A 16,860-nucleotide genomic window follows, 5' to 3' on the forward strand; every position below is an offset into this window, starting at 1 on the left:
CCTCCATCCAAGCAGTAGCTGTAACCACAGAGGTGGGGGCATAAAACAGGCAGATATAGGCTGTCACCATGAACGTGCGGTCCATCAGGGTATGAAAAGGAGGTAACGCCACAGTGTCATGAGATGATACAGGGAAAAGGATACGAAAAAAGGCAACGAAGGAGAAAACCCTAAAATTCTTAAGGTATGTTTAAAGAGAAGCCAGCAAAGGAAGCTGAGAAGGAATACAAAAGGTACAAGAGGGACTTTCTGGTGGTCCAATGGTTAAGAATCCGCCTTCCAATGCAGGGGATGCAGGTTCGATTCCTGGGAAATAAGATCCCTGGGAATTAAGATCCCACAGGCCACAGGACAACTAAGCCAGAGTGCCGCTACTACTGAGCCCACATGCCGCAACGAAGATCCCACGTGCTGCAACTAAGACCCCACCCAGACAAATAAATAAATAAATAAATATTTAAAAGGTACGAGAGAACCAGGAGAGTATAGTGTGATGAGAGTTAAGAGCTACAGGACGGAAGGAAAAGTCAATAATGTAAATTCCCACTGTGAGTTTAAGAAAAATAATCTAAAAAGAGTATGTTGTATTTGAAAATTAGGAAATCAGTGGTGATCTATACTGGATCAATCCTATCTGCATTACATACATGATGTAATTTTCCCCATCTTAAAAAAAAAAAAAAAAAAAGGCACTTGCTCACTTTGTTCACTCTGACAACCATGGGATTGCACCTCACCAATAAAGTTTCAGTACTTCAATCCTTTATCCCAGGCTCTGGTTCCTCAAGAGCCCAGGTTAAGCCATCAAGTATGCAGACAGAACAAGTGCTTAAGATGCCTGAGCTACTTCACATGAAAAGATCTTGATCGGTGTCAAGTTTAAATTTATGCTGGCCAAGAGAATAATCCAACAAATGGCAAAGAGGTTACTGACTCCTGAGAAGAAAGGTTAAATAATGACATTATTTTCTGAACTGACTGGCTAAAAATATAACTGGCACACCACTCTTTTTGGACAATGACAGCCTTTTTTCTCTCTTCCGTATAACCCAGTAATCTTCACACTGCAGTACCTGGGGCAGGGGTGGGGGGAGGATGCAGACATGCATTTGGGAAGCACACCTTAACACTAAAACTCATATAATCATAGTTTTAAAACAATGTACAGTTATTTATAGCAGAACTAAAGCTCTCTTTAACTTTAAGAAGTAGTAACAGCAATAAAAACCCAACTGTGTGTTAGGAGCTTGGAAGTAAATCCTGGGGACAAAAGTGATGAATTCTTTTAGAAATGCTGCATCACCAACACATGGTGCTCCGCGGAAAATACACATTAAATATATTTCATTTATATTTTCTTATATACATACATATTTTTCCCACGCATACACATATATACAAGTGTGCCATATGATAAAATTTGTCTAAATCTAAAAGAGTTCTTATAATAGGTATTCAATAAAAATTCTGTATAAGAAAACCCTCTTGATCTCTTTTCCCCTACTAGCCACTACCCCATTTATCTGCTCTCTCCACAGCAAAATCACCCCCTAACACATGTCTATACTCGTGGTCTAGATCCTCTCCCATTTGCCCTCTTCTCCAGTGGAGGGTTTGCCCATCGCACATCAAATCTGTTTTTGCCAAGGTCACCAAAGAACTTCATATTGCTTAAAACAATGTTCTATCTTCAATCCTTTTTTCACTTGAAGAGCAGCATTTGACATGTCTAATCACTCCTTCTAGAAACACTTTATTCACCTGGTTTGCTAGAACCGTACTCTGCTGACTTCTCTCCTTCCCCGTGGCCATTCCCTCCCAACTCCTTACAGGTTCCTATCTTTCTACCCTTGACACATGGGCAGGCCCCATGGCTCACGCATCTGATCTTTTCTTCCTACACTACTCCCTAGGTGTTATCATCCAGTGCCAAGATTTTAAATACCACCTATACCCTGATGACTGCAAACTTTTCCTCTCCATCTCCAACTTCTCCAGCTGCCTGCTCAGCATCTAGATGCCTGCTGGGCATTTCAGACATAACTAGCTCCAGACTGTCCTCCCGCTCTCCCTACCCCCAACCCCCAAAACTCTTCTTCCTCCCATCTTCTCCATCCCAGTAAATGGCACCTCCATCAGTTCAATTCCTCAGGCCAGAAACCCTGGATTCATTCCTGGCTCCTCTCTTCTTCTCATACTGCTCATCTGATTCCATCAATAAACCCTGGCTGGCTTTATCTTCAAAATATACCTAGGGATGGATTCCTTCTCACCACCTGCCCTGTTATCACTCTGGTCAGAGCCGCCATCACCACTTGCCCGAATGATGGCCTTAGCCTGACTCTTCCATCCTGGCTGTTCTGTGGTCTATTCTCAACATAGCAGCCAGAGTGACCCTGTTGAAAAGGTAAGTCAAGCCACGTGATTCCTATTTCACCTAGGGTGAAAGTCCTTACAATGGCCCACAAGTCCTAAAAATCTGGCCCCCATTTTCTCTCTCACCTCATCCCTTCCACCCCTTCCCACACTCACTGTCCTCCAGCTCACTGGCCTTCTGGCTGTTCCTTCAGTTTACCCACCATTCAATTACCTCAGGACCTTTACACTTGGTGTTCCCTCTGCCAGGAATTTTCTTCTTCCAAACATCCACATTCCTGCCTTCTCTCACTCCCTTCAGGTCCTGCTCAACTGGCATCTCCTCAGAGAAGCCTTTCTTGACTACCTTCCATAAAATCAAATCACATTTCCCTCAAGTCCCTTACCCAGGTTCATCTCTCTTCACAGCACATCATTTATTTATTTATTGTCCCCCACTAAAATGTAAGTCCTTTTAGGGCAGGGACTCCACTGAGTTTGTTTACTGCTCCATGCCAGTGCCTACAGCAGTGCCTGGCATAGTAGGAACAAATATTTGTTCAAGGAACCCTTGAAACCTGAATAAGTCATTTTAAGAAAATTCGAAGTTTACCTACACTGTACATAGTGGTCAGTAAATTTATCAAATGTGTTATTCCCACCCTATGATATAATATAAAGCAAAATTTAAAATTACAAAATAGTAAGATTGAGATAATTTCATTGATGATACATCCATGGTTAATTATAGGCATTTATGGAGAACTTCTTAACCATCAAAAGTGACATCAAGTCCACAACCCCCAGTCTTCCACTCTGCACCCCCAGTACAACTAGCACAGGAAGGCTCTTCTCTTCCAGAGTCATGTATGTGCTTGGTATCCTAGCTAGAACACTGTTTTAGATGAAAAATAAATCTGTCTAGCATATACAGAGACCAGATTTCATGGATTGTGTGGATTTTCATGCATCATCTGGGTTTTATTTAACTTTTATTCTTTATAATAAAAGGAATATGTTAAATGTGTAACTAAATGTGATTAATGTTTACCACCTTAACTAATAAAAACAAATCTAAATCAGGGTTAAAAAAAAAAAAAAAAAGGACCTATTTTGAACTAAAGAAGATTGTCTTCTTACCAACATAGCAAGACCCAAAAAAAGGCTGATGTCCACAGCCAAAAAGAACAATTACTAAGTAAGAGAATCGGGGTCCCATTTATAATTTGATTTTGGAGGACAATTGATTAACTCAAGACTCCAAGATTCAAACCTAAAATTGTTTAGTTATTTGCAGGGTTATTATTTTTTAACACAAACAAGGCAGAAGGCTAACAAAGAGAGTGGAATAAATCCCACTCATTGGAGGTACACACTCTTATTAAAAAAGGCTATTCAGAGCCTCTTTCTGAAAACTGAAAAACAATAAGCAAGACATCTATACGCTAAAATTTATTGTGTCAACATCTGTTCATAACAGTCTCAAATACCATAAAACCCAGAAGTGAGAGCCTCCAGTTTTTTCCTGGCTCAGAAGATCAGGTGCTAAAAGGAAATAGTTTATTTCAAGTTAATATCTTCAACAGAACCTAAGCTGTATGGACAGAATGGGTCTTAGACATGGCAAAAGCCACAAATACTAGTAATGACAGCTCCAAATTCAGAAGAGTAAAGTCTGCTGGGACGTATGTCAGGGTTTCACTGGATTATTAGGTTATTCACTATATAGTATGGATAGAGCTCATGGCACAGAAGCCTTATAACGAGAAGCAGCCAGAACCTTCACCGAGAAAGATATGAGTAGTTAGAGGCAGAAATAGAGATGTCAGCCCAAAGGAACTTGTAGACCTTGCAACTGTTTTAAAATTTTTATTGTAACCTATTACTCTTAATGTGACAATAGCAGAAAAAAAATGTTTTAAGTAATTTTGCTAATAGTGGACACCTATTAAGTGCATTGTATCTGCTGGTCACTGTAGGCATGTTAAATACATCAATGAATTATTTAATGAAAACGTGCACTAAGTCTCATTTAAGGATTTAAGGACAACCTCTATAATACAAGCTCACCTGTCCAGCACTCAGCTATTCAGAAACCTTATCTCTCTGCAATGTGGCCAAGAATCAAGAAGGCAACAAAAAGAGACATCACCATATTCAGGTACTCTCTTTCCACGGTTCCACTTCTGGGAGAAGCCCGCACTCACAGAAAATTACTGCACTGAATTTGGAACCAGAAAGCTCACGGTTAAGAACCCAAAAGCACAACAGCCTAAGGAAGGTCATTCAGCTGTTTAGTTCATTATAACCTGGTGGCTTATATGATAGAACAGTGTAATAATTTCTTTAGGACAAGGATCCTGAGGTGTTCATTGTGGTACTCCCAGTGGGGAACAGAGTTCTTAGAGCAGCATATGTGCTCAATTTTCATTAATGATGCTTATAATGACAATCCTTTGTCATCAAAAAGATTAAATTACATCTACTATATTCTACAAGGAGAAGAAAGAGCAAAAAAAAAATTTCATCCATTGTTACAATTCAAATAAAGGTTAGGAGGTTGAAATAGGGAGATCCTCAGCTGTCCAGAATGCTTCATTATTGAGAACAACTTACTGAACAGCCCCTAGGGGTTCCGGGCAACTGAAGTTTCAGGACATGAGCATAGTACTGTACTCCCTGCTGGTGGGCCGAGGAATCCTGAGGCCATAGGCCAGGTGGAAAATGGGAATCTGCAGACTGGATAATCACCTGCAGCTTCCTACAGAACTCTGTTGAGAGTAGCAACTCCCAGCTTAATGGAAATGTCTGTTAAACCCTTGGGCAGGATATCCTGAATTGGGGCAACACTTAAGTGGTCCGTGGAGGTAGCAGTCACCACCCAGGATCATGGGAGAGTACGAAATGAATTATCTCACTTCTAAAACCATATGGCTCTCACCACTTACAAGCCTGTTCTTTCTTGGGTACCACTAACCAGCAGGTTGAAGGTACACAGGCAAGGGATGCAGAATTTCAGGTGCAGAGGGGCCCTGATGAAACGCTGACATCAAGAGGAGAGGAATGTGTGTGCCCTAACTTTAGAAACATAATTATTCGTTATATAAAGTCAGTTCCGCTGTAAAAGGCACTGTTCTGGTTGCTAAATAGCTGAGGCTCTGTATCATTCAGGATTAGTGGTAAAGAGTGTCATGGAAGGGACTGTTTCCTCTCCCTTTTAAGTTGAAAGTGGTTTTTTACATTCTGAAAGAGAAAACAGATGTATTGACTTGTGTTTAACAGCTTTCTGCATGCAAACTTTCTGACAGGACCAAGAAACCACCATTCCACTGAGTTGAGACTTTTGAGTTTACTCTAGGGTGCACACAGCCTTCCGGAGTTGCATTTTTTTAACCCCTCAAAGAGGCACCTCCAGGAAAGGCTCCAGCCACGGGAGCCAAGAGTGCACCACACCACCTGAGCAACCACTAAATGAAGGAAAGCGAAATCTGGAGCGAAACTTCTCGCTCCTGACGCTGCTGGGAGAGACTAGACTTGCTCCTCCTCACATGGCTTAAGACTAGCTATAAACCCAACCATGTAGCTTGCCAGCTGGCCACAAGCTCAGGGGGCTTTCGGGGCAGCCGCCTTGTTGTGATCCCTTTTCCGCCCTTTGGCCAGTGTCATTCCTGTACAGATAACGGTACCGGAACGCCCTCCACTTCCTAGAATCCTCTTTATGTCATGGTTCCGCTTTCAAGAAAACATGGGGACGAAACGCAAAGCAAAAGAACAGACTAAAGGCAAAATTACCCCCATCAGCTCCTTTCATGCCTCTGCGTCGTTACTATAAAAGAGCTGGATCAAATTCCTTTCGTTGCCTCCCGCCACACACACGCGCGCGCGCGCACACACACACACACACACACACACACACACACACACAGGTAGGCGCAGGGCACCCTAAGACAGCCTGTTCCCGCTTCACAGAAAGCCCTTACGAAATCCTCATACCGTCTCAGGACGCAGGGCTCTAGCCTTCAGCTAAAGGGCTAAACCATCTCAAGCCAAGGTACAAGAAGCCGAAGTGGTCCGCAAAGCAGAAGGCTGCGAGGCAGGGGAAACCGAACGCACCTAGATGTTTGCATTTACACAAAGAAATTAGCCTGCTGATTAATGCGAGATGCCGGCTGGAGGCGGAGGCGCCCGCGCCGGCCTCCTTACCTGGGACATCTGCGGCCTCAGGTTGATCTCCTTCAGGTTGATGGAGTGCGCCCGGAGGTTGTTGAGCAGCTGGCAGAGCAGGACTCCATCGCGGAGGGTCTGAGCCAGGTCGAACACCTGCGCCGAGTCCCAGGTCACCCGGTGGTTGGCGGGCAGCACCTTGCAGTGGATGAGCCACAGCGCGCACTGCTTCCACGGCTCCATGCCCGACGGCTCCGGGACGCTGCCGGGCCGGGGCAGGCGGCGAGGATGCAGCGGCGGCCGCCGCGGTTCCTCCGCCTCCCCGACGCCAGCCGCGGTCGGCCCCTTCCCTGAGAGTGTACGACTGTGCGAGGGAGCAGGAGCCGCGGCAGGCGGACTGGGGGCCCCGCGCGGGGCTTGGTTCCGGTCTCGGCCCGGGTCCGCCGCCGCCCGACCGCCGCTGCAGCGAGTCCCGCGCGCTCTTCGTGCGCCCCGGCCGGCTCGGCGGCGGCGACCGAGCACAGGCTTCCGACTCGCGAGCCCGGCGCAGGGCGACTGAGCATGCCCAGCGCGCCGGCCAGTCTCGCTGCCGTCTGCGAATCCCCAGAGGCGCGGGTGGGAGAGCGCGCGCCGCCCTGGCCTGGGGTCGGCGGCCCTGGCGGGGAAGGGGGAGGGGAGGGGAGGGGAGGGGAAGGGGGAGGGGAAGGGGGAGGGGAGGGGAGGGGAGGGGAAGGGGGAGGGGAGGGGAAGGGGGAGGGGAGGGGAGGGGAGGGGTGGAGGGGAGAGGAGGGGGGTTGGCGGAGGCCAAGGAGATTCCAGGGCCCCCGCCTAACCACCAGCCCCCTCAGGTTGGCGGAGCTCACCCAGCCGCAGGCGCCCGGGACGCCTCCCCGGTTTGGGGAGAGCGCGTCTGAACAATGTAATCCGGTGGGGGCTCCTGTTAGGACCTCCTAAACGGCAAGGGTAGTTTTTAAAGGGTCCGAGAGGTGCCAAGGATTAATTGGGGCATCCGGATTCCCCAGAGAAATGGAAAGAAAAAATAATTTTAAAAAATGGCAAAGGGCATGTTGAGAACGCAACGCTGAAAGTTACAGAGATCCTTACCCCCCCCCCCTCACACCCCTTTCCACCCTCTAAATTCTCTTCCCACAGATAGTTCCTGTTCCTCCAAGTTAGTTGCTTGTAAAGATGTTTTGGCACCTTAAAGTGAGTGTGTGGAGACGCCTGCTGAAACCCTTCCCCGCCGCCCCACCCCCCAAGCCTATTTCGACGCGAGGTGTTTTTCACTTAGAGATGGTTTCCTTCTGCCCTCTCAGGCTCGTAACTGTTCGGGCGTCGCAGTCCTAGCCCTTCAGCTGACAGCACAAAACCCTGCCGGAGAGACATAGGCCTGTGAAACGCCCACGGAGCCACGGCGGCCGCACTGCGCATGCGTCGGCGACGGGCCCGGGTTTGAGTGCAATTAATCTCAGTCCTTGGCTGCACCGGTTGGGCTAAGCGTTGGGACCCTTAGTGGAACATGACCCCAGAACTCTAGCGCTGGCTGAGCAGCGCATTCTCATTTCTTAAATTTTGGGGGGACTCCTAACTGCCCCTTTTACTTCCATTGCCCCTCAAAATCGAAAATAGTGCTTAAATTATTTATCGCGATATATTGCCACATTGAGCTCTTGCTGCTTGCTCTCTGTAAATGTGGTCCTGGGTCACCGTTTAGAGATATATTCTTTTAAATTTTGAAAATAAAAATAAAATATGAAATCACTTGGTGGGATTTTAGATCATTTTTTATTTTACTATTACATTTCTGTAGCTCAAATTTTCTATTGTGAACCATGTTAATCTTATAAGCAGGTCAAACTATTACTTTTTAAAGTATATCTGGGGCTTTCCTGGTGGCGCAGTGGTTGAGAGTCTGCCTGCCAATGCAGGGGACACGGGTTCGTGCCCCAGTCCCGGAAGATCCCACATGCCGCGGAGCGGCTGGGCCCATGAGCCATGGCCGCTGAGCCTGTGTGTCCGGAGCCAGTGCTCCGCAACGGAAGAGGCCACAACAGTGAGAGGCCCGCGTACTGCAATAAAAAAATTTTTTTATAAAAAAAGTATATCTGATCTGTTAAGCACAGGAGCTGCATCCTTTCCCACTAGCCTGTGACAAGCGTAGCACACTGTGCACACTGAGCATTAAACAATAAATCAGCCTGAGGATTTCCTTTCTTCACGCTGATCTTTCCCCAGAAACTTCCTCTTGTGTTCAAACCAGATTGCATCAATGGTACAGTGTTTCCTAACCTGCTATTTTGGCAAATAAATCATACAAAACTTTTTTGCTGTAAACCTGTAATGAACAGCATTGTAAGTCAACTATACTCCAATATAAAATAAAACTTAAATTTAAAAAATAAAATAAACTTTACATATGATCTTTAGAAACAAAATCTAACACATCTGAATCGCTATGTAATACAAGGTCCTGCGTAAAGAGAAATCAAATTAGCAAAGAAGTTTCATAAAAAAGGCAGAAATAGTCAACAAAAATATAAATTTTGTTTCAGGTAGCATCAGATCACCTTTGGGTGTTGTAGGACACTTCCAAAGCCCAAACGATATATATCAGGAGGCAGATCTGGGTTTAGAGTCTGAGCATGGCAAGTTTCTAGCAACATGACCTTGGGAAAATGATCTAATTCCTCTAACCTTCAGTTTCCACATATGTAAAATGGGAAAAATAATATTCACCTCATAGTGTTGGTGTGAGGATCAAAGGATACAGTGCCTTGCTATTCAAGATGCAGTTTATGGACTGACAGCATCACCCAGGAGCTTGTTAGAAATGTAGACTCTTGGGTCCTACCTCCACACCGAATGAATCAAAACCTACATTTCAAAAAGATACCCAGGTAACGTATATTTACACTAAAGTCTGAGAAGCACTGATATAATGCCAAGATATGCGATGCCTATCACTTAGTGAGAACTCAATAAACATCAATAGCTTTTAGGTCACAAAAAGACAGCAATGACCTAATAAATTCTTACTTAAATTTTTATAATTTATATATATATTACATATATGATGTATAATATATATATTAAAAATATAACTTCAAAACATAATATCTCTCAAGTACAGTAAACCAGATAGTGGAGAGAAGGGCAACAGGAAAATATAAGGAAGGCCTAGAAGAGAAGGAGGCTGGTGGAAGTGCAGGCATCTTCAAGTAAACAAGGAGCTCAGTGGCAAAAGTTGAGTCATGTGGAAGACATTAGTGTCAGAAATTCAAATGAGAATAAAAATGGCAATGGGCTTTTTTGAGCTGTCATCTGTGGTCCTTCCTTTAAAACCTTACAACCTAATGACAATGATAAGTTGAGTGATAGGGTACTAAATTCTGTCAGTGGTACCTCCTTGTCATTCCAGGGCCCCAGTGTTCCAATGAAAGCCGTTCTTGCACACGTGACATGAGACTCAGGACTCAGTGGTCCCACTACCCTGCAGGCCTATGTGAGCACCTGAAGCACATCCACACTCTACCATTTACTGACTGCCAAGCCCTCTATTGAGCACTTCACGTACATTATCTGCAAATTAGAGGAAATCACCACCACCACCACCATAGAAAAAGAACCAAGATCAAAGGCATTAATCACCTTGCTCCTGGTTACAAAGCTCAGTAATAGCCTGAGTTTCATTGGCCTCCACAGCTATGCTGTTTCTGTTTGAAACTGCTCCCCATTGTAATCATTACCTTAGCAAGTTTAATTACTGGTTTAAATGTCTTTCTCCCTGCTAGACTGAAACACCTTGAAGGCAGGAGTGATAACTTATTCATCTTCAAATTCCCAGAACCAACCTTGGTGCTTTGTGCACCACAAGCACTCAATAAATATTAGTTGAGTGAGTAAATGAATGAACAAGTGAGCTATGTTGCCCCTTTTTACTCCCTTGGTTCTCTCTTCCTGGTAGAGCAAAAAGATCAGGAAGTATTCACACCGGTATTTGTTTCACCAGGTATCAGGGCCCCACAAAAGGAAGGTCCTTTGCTTCCTGTGTGTCTTGTTAGCGTTTCTGGACCCTCCAGCATAGCAGGCAACCTGCTGCTCTCCAGCATGGCTCTGTGGTTTGGATCTTTGCCTCAGCCCTATACTTTATACAAATGGGAAATGAGATGGGTGGCATCCCGAGCTGCAGGAAAGACAATAAATGATGGATGTCACATTCTAGGTCTCTTTCCATGTTCAAAATTACACCATAATCAGAAAAGTAAGGATTAGAAAATTCACTAGATTATGCCTCAGTCCTAATGTACCAAATGACTGAAGTAAAGCTGGTTAGAGCCACGTAAATCCACTGCTTGCTAGAATCTGTGTTGTCGCTCAATCCTTACCATTTTTTCTTCTTATTCTTTCAACTCCTAAGTTTAGAAAAGCACTAAGATTTATCTACCACCAAGAGAAACCCAAATTTCTTATTCCTTATTTATTTCTTAATTTATGACACAAAAGAGGTACATCATTTTGAAGTATATTGAAGATAAATCAGTATGGGAAAGAATTAAAAACATAAAAAAATAAATATTGTATACTGCAAACTGAAATCCGCCTCTCCGTCTGTTAGGTTAATTTTCTACAACTACAGTCAAATGTTGGTTGGTTTCACATAACCATTAGGGATGCAGGCTTTAAGTTTCTAGTAATTTGATACTGCTTTAAATGTGAGAGTGGCATTGACATATATACACTACCAAATATAAAATAGCTAGTGGGAAGCAGCCACATAGCACAGGGAGATCAGCTTGGTGCTTTGTGACCACCTAGAGGGGTGGGATAGGGAGGGTGGGAGGGAGACGCAAGAGGGAGGGGATATGGGGATATATGTATATGTATAGCTGATTCACTTTGTTATACAGCAGAAACTAACACAACATTGTAAAGCAATTATACTCCAATAAAGATGATAAAAAAATAAAAACGGATGCAACAAAAATAAATAAATACCACAAAGCCGTTGTGAAGATAGGATGGGGGTAGACGGGGATTTCTATAACAATCATTCTTTTAATAAATGTTCCCAATTCAGTGTGAACTTAAAGATTTTTAAGTACAACTGAGCAGGATCTTGTTAGGATCTCAGGATTTTTTTTCTCTTCTGACCTGTTTAAGTCCTGATAGTAATAAGAACAACAACAATGAAAATAATGGCCCTTTTTCAAGATGTCACTTAGAATCTAACAAAATAAATTTACTACAAATAATTTATGACACAAACAGCTTCCAGAGAAGCAGCTTAAAAAGGAGCATAAGAACATGACCCTAAGTCTTTTTGTTAGAAGGGATGGACTAATTAGGTAACTAATGTGCAAATAAATGAAAATACAACTGTTTCCCCTTTCTCTGTGGGGGACACACACACACACACACACACACACACACACACACACACACACACACACACAGAATGAGGCTCCAAATGTTTAATTCACCAAGTTAATTACACCTCAGCTGGGTCTTCTCAGAATCTGGTTCAATTAAACATGCTGTACCCCTCAAGCTCTGCTTAGACATTCATCCATTGTTAAACATTAGCTGTGACTCATGTACACATTATGTTTTAAAGATGACTGAGAAGGTCGAATATACAGGGAAAAGCTAAATAGTTATATATTCCTGTGAGTAACTAAAGGTCTTAATCTAATTTGGGAAACATTTCAATTTCATTTGCATGTTGTTATAAACAAACTGTCAAAGAGAGAGCTCTTCATACTGTGACGGTGAATGTTAAAATCCAAGGTAAGGAAACTTTTGTGGGAAGTCCTTGGTGCTCCTGTTTCCAAATTCTATACATATCTCAATCATTATACTAAGTTCCTTGCAGAATAATTATCTCTTTGTCTGACACCACAACTACCACCATCTTCCCTGTTCCTGCACCATGACCCTCCTGTGAGCTCCTTGGGAGCAGGGATTGTATCTAATTCATGTCACATCTCCAACGCCTAGCACCTAGTAGGGGATAGAGGGAGGGAGGGAAGAAAGGAGGGAGAGAGGGAGAGAGGGAGAGAGGGAGAGAGGGGGTGAGGGATGAATGAGATGAAGAAGATGCAGGTCATACAATGATAGTAATGCTGGGAAAGGAGAGCAGCAAGGCTAAAGTTCCCTTTACCATTTCCACATTTCACCCAGATTTATTCCTGCCACCAACAATGTCCTTAGAAAAAATGAAGCAGTTCTGCAGGACTGATTGGCTTTATCCATGTGAAGAGAGTACAGGAGTATTAAAAAGCCCCCTGATTTTTGTTTAAATTTTCTTTAACAATTGAAATCCATTATCACACAACTGAAAAGTCCCTGGAAAAGTTAACGTTTAGTTAAATTCATACCTCATGCCTGAGAGCAGATAACAACAACAGCTATTATTTACTGAGATATTATGAGCACTGACAAGCTAGCTATTGAACATTCTATGCATTGTTTTATTTGATTCTCAACGTCTCTGAGGTAAGTACAATTATTTACCTCATTTTAGGGATGAGGAAACTCAGGCTAAGAAAGCTCAACTATCTTTCCTAAATGCAAGCAGCCATTAAGTGTCAGAACCAGCATTGGAGCCCAAGCATCCTAATGCCAAGATTCACACGTGATCAACACATCCACACATGAGGCCATTCTGCCTCCCTGGAGATTTATACAGAGAGATTCCCAAGAGCAGACTGCAGTGAGATAGCTTTATACATAACCAACTTTAGATGCTCCACACCTGTGCAAACTCATGACTAAAGTACAGTTTTATTATTTACATAAATGACATTCCCCCCCTACTGCTATTCAGCTATCAGGAAAAGAATCTAAATCTGTTTGGTTAAGTAATGTTATTTTTAACTCTTTGTTTTTATTCTTAAATATTCTATTTTTTTAATTTTTAAAATGTTAAGCATTCCATTTATTCTTTTCTAATATAACCCTTTTGTTTTATTTTGTTGTGTTTTGTTATGCTTCAGACTAACATCAGGTTTTGAAACACTGTGGTTTAGAAAACCTGTAGGTATCTTTTTTGATCATCAGACTCATTTTGACAAGACGGGAGTGATTTAATAAAAAGGTTAACCAGCTTTTCTGGGAACTGACATGAGAAGGCTAAAAAGCACCAAAATATGGGCTTCCCTGGTGGTGCAGTGGTTAAGAATCCGCGCGCCAGTGCCGGGGACACGGGTTCCAGCCCTTGTCCCGGAAGATCCCACATGCCGCGGAGTAACTAAGCCCGTGCGCCACAGCTACTGCAGCCTGCGTGCCTAGAGCCCGTGTTCCACAACAAAGAGAAGCCACCGCAATGAGAAGCCCGAGCACCATAACAAAGAGTAGCCCCCCGCACGCCGCAACTAGAGAAAGCCGACACACAGAAACGAAGACCCAACGCAGCCAATAAATAAATAAATTTATTTAAAAAATAAAAAAATAAAAAGCACCAAAATGGAAACCTAATTGCCTTATTAACCTCACACATGTGCACACACAGACATTCTCACATTCATGTATTTGTAGACAGTTTACGTTCCATTCTGTAATCGTGGCATTAGGTTACCTATAAAATCATAATCTGGTTTTTATTGCCCAAACACAAAAGGGAGACACTGGCAGCACTAAAAGAACACCATATCTGATCAGAATGAAAACACAATAATTATTTCTGTTTCAAACTGTTTGGTTTGTTGCTGGCTATAACTTTTAAGTTGTTCTTACAGAAAGTTCCTAGATTTAGGAAATAACTCATGTGTTCTGCTAACTTTGTTTTCACCCCTTGCAGACATATTTCAGGAATTAAAATTCAGGGCTGTTTAGATCAGAGCATAGTGTTAGGATATAAGAAAGAAAGAAGCAAGTCTACAGAGGATGGCTCTGAGAGAACAGTAATAATTCAGATTACTTTAAAGAGAGAAGAGGATGAAATTGGTAGACCTGAAGAAAATAGGACAAGTAATTTTTTGTATATTTTAAATGTCATTACAATATAGGAAGAACAATCATTTCCCAAAAAAGTGTGGGGGGGATTACTGTCCATTACCAAAAAACAAAAACCCTGTCAATATATCAAATCTGATTTTCCTACCGCATTTAATAAATATTTAGCACTTTCTAAGTGCAAAAACACTCTTTTGAATTTTATGTGAGGATACAGAATAAAAGTGACACAGGGTTCCATACTAAATCTGTGAAAATTTAGTTAACACTACAAGGCAAGCATATTACAGTTGGCACAGAGCCCCCAGATTTTTCTGTGCAGTGCTGTTTTAATATTTAATATCAACTGCTTACAGTTGATATTACAGTTTAACTAGAGTAAACTTATGAACACGTCCCGAGCTAGGATTGCTAGATAAACCAAACACAGAATACCTTTTTCTTGAGGTCTGCCGTAGGCCTAGAAGAGCAGCCAGCTAAATGAAGTCTATTATCTTCTAGAATCCTGCTATCTCCACCTTTATGTCCCTTTCCCTCTGTCTACTTAATCACTCTAAGTAACAGGAACCAGGAATAACTTCTGGGGTGCCCCCAGGCCCAAAAATGTTGACACTGATGCAATTCGATGAAGCAAAGAGTTGATGGCATTACTTAAAAACTCCAAAGTGTTCAAAATCCTGACTAATCAAGGTAATTCACAACAAAACCCCCTCCTCCTGTATCAGCACTCATCTCCCAAGCTACCCTGCTTCAGCACTAAATGGTTCAGCTTTCTCATAATACAATGGGAGAGGGGCGGGTGCCCCTCACAAAGCCACTGGGGAAGATGAGTGATCAATACCAGCACAAGGGCTGTGGTCTCCCAACCTCTCTCCATCACACTGATGGAGAATTGAGTTACTTGAATCAAAGCGAATGAGATTTTGCTGCTGGCTGCCTATCAGTGCCTTTCATTTTGATCTGTCTCTTATTTGAAAGTGCCTGGGAAGATGTGGCCGCTGGCTGAAATTTCTCTTTCTAGCTGCATGCTGTGATCTGTATGTGGATGCTGGATAACTGTGACCCTACACCTCCACTGAAGCTACCAGTTCAATTTTTAGGAAAAGGAAAAGGAGACATTCTGCTGACCCAAAGCCAGTGGGTCTCCAGCACTGGAATGAGGATAAACAGAAAGGTCTTTCCTCACTACCACATCCGGTTTAGACATTTTATGGCAGATATCTGCCTCATAATTGCTTTTTCATTCTCATTACATCTCTCACATTCAGAGATTAAAAGTTCTTTAGCAACGTCTTTTAGAGTATATACGAAACTGGCAATAGTTTCTTTACAGATTAAAAAGTGTTTACGGGCTTCCCTGGTGGCGCAGTGGTTGAGAGTCTGCCTGTCGATGCAGAGGACACGGGTTCGTGCCCTGGTCCGGGAAGATCCCACATGCCGCGGAGCGGCTGGGCCCGTGAGCCATGGCCGCTGAGCCTGCGCGTCCGGAGCCTGTGCTGCGCAATGGGAGAGGCCACAACAGTGAGAGGCCCACGTACCGCAAAACAAAAAATGTTTACCTCTATATCTCTTACATAATAATCTAATTATTTTTGAAATCAGATTTAACTACCCTTTTTCACTTCCCTGCATTTAAAGATAGAGATAATATTTTGCTGCTTGCGAAAACAGATTCAAAGGAGATATAGGTTTAAAGATATTGTCTATGTTTGATCTGTCTTTCCCTCTAGTTTTTCTACCCAGAAGTTCTCCACAGTATTCTCAGACTCTGCAGATAAACTGGAGAAGACCCTTGCCCTGAAGTCTACTTCTTCAAAGGATCTTTCAGGAATGAGCTAAGCAATGGTCAATTTGCAGCTGGATTTAAATCTAAACTGGCATCTCATTCAAGTCACACACTGTGGCAAACCAGAGCAGTTGTTAAATTAGTGTTGCCTGTGGACTCAGTTCCTACAGCTATGTAAGCCTTGCTATGCTCCATGGCCACAAAATGTGGCTCTAACCTAAGCCAGATCTGTAGCCTATGCATATGATGAGTGGGTGGGAGGGTTCAGTTAGGTTGAGGCATCTCTCTGCCCGTATCAGACTCCGGCAAGCCCAGGTAAAGGCTATCTCCTCAGAGGGCCCGCCCTGGTAATGAGTGACAACCTCATCCTTGCCCCACCACCACCACCATTCACCCATCCCCACCAGTGTCATTTCTACCTTGTCTTATGGTTGGTTTTAAGAGGAGTCCTTAAGGAAATACAGTGTCTAGTTCATCTGGGAATTCCCAAGAACTCACTAAGTATTTATTGAATGAATGAACAAGTGAATAAGTGGTCTCAGACCTATTATTATAGACAGTTCTACCTCTAGTCTTAAGCTACAAATGTTTTCATGTTATTT

General features: G+C 43.2%; 1 protein-coding gene and 1 long non-coding RNA gene across 3 annotated transcripts in view; one reads left to right on the forward strand and one right to left on the reverse strand.

Annotated features, from left to right (window-relative positions):
• The window catches only part of VAV3 (vav guanine nucleotide exchange factor 3), a 412,985-nt gene extending 405,926 nt beyond the window's left edge, over positions 1 to 7,059 (reverse strand). Inside the window, exon 1 of the mRNA XM_067041064.1 lies at positions 6,559 to 7,059. Coding sequence (XP_066897165.1) covers positions 6,559 to 6,762 — 204 coding nt within the window. The 5' untranslated portion in view covers positions 6,763 to 7,059. The remainder of the gene's footprint in view (positions 1 to 6,558) is intronic.
• LOC136794741 (uncharacterized) lies at positions 6,409 to 8,255 on the forward strand. Of its 2 annotated transcripts, none has more exons than XR_010841899.1 (3): positions 6,409 to 6,666; positions 7,672 to 7,725; positions 7,836 to 8,255. It is a non-coding gene; the product is annotated as an uncharacterized lncRNA (long non-coding RNA). The 2 variants fall into 2 exon arrangements; XR_010841900.1 differs by lacking the exon at positions 6,409 to 6,666 and adding an exon at positions 7,060 to 7,134 and having other exon boundaries at positions 7,836 to 7,911.
• The last annotated feature ends 8,605 nt before the right edge of the window (positions 8,256 to 16,860 follow it).

The sequence above is a fragment of the Kogia breviceps genome, chromosome 1 (assembly GCF_026419965.1).
Source record: "Kogia breviceps isolate mKogBre1 chromosome 1, mKogBre1 haplotype 1, whole genome shotgun sequence".
In the NCBI taxonomy this organism is placed as follows: domain Eukaryota; kingdom Metazoa; phylum Chordata; class Mammalia; order Artiodactyla; family Physeteridae; genus Kogia; species Kogia breviceps.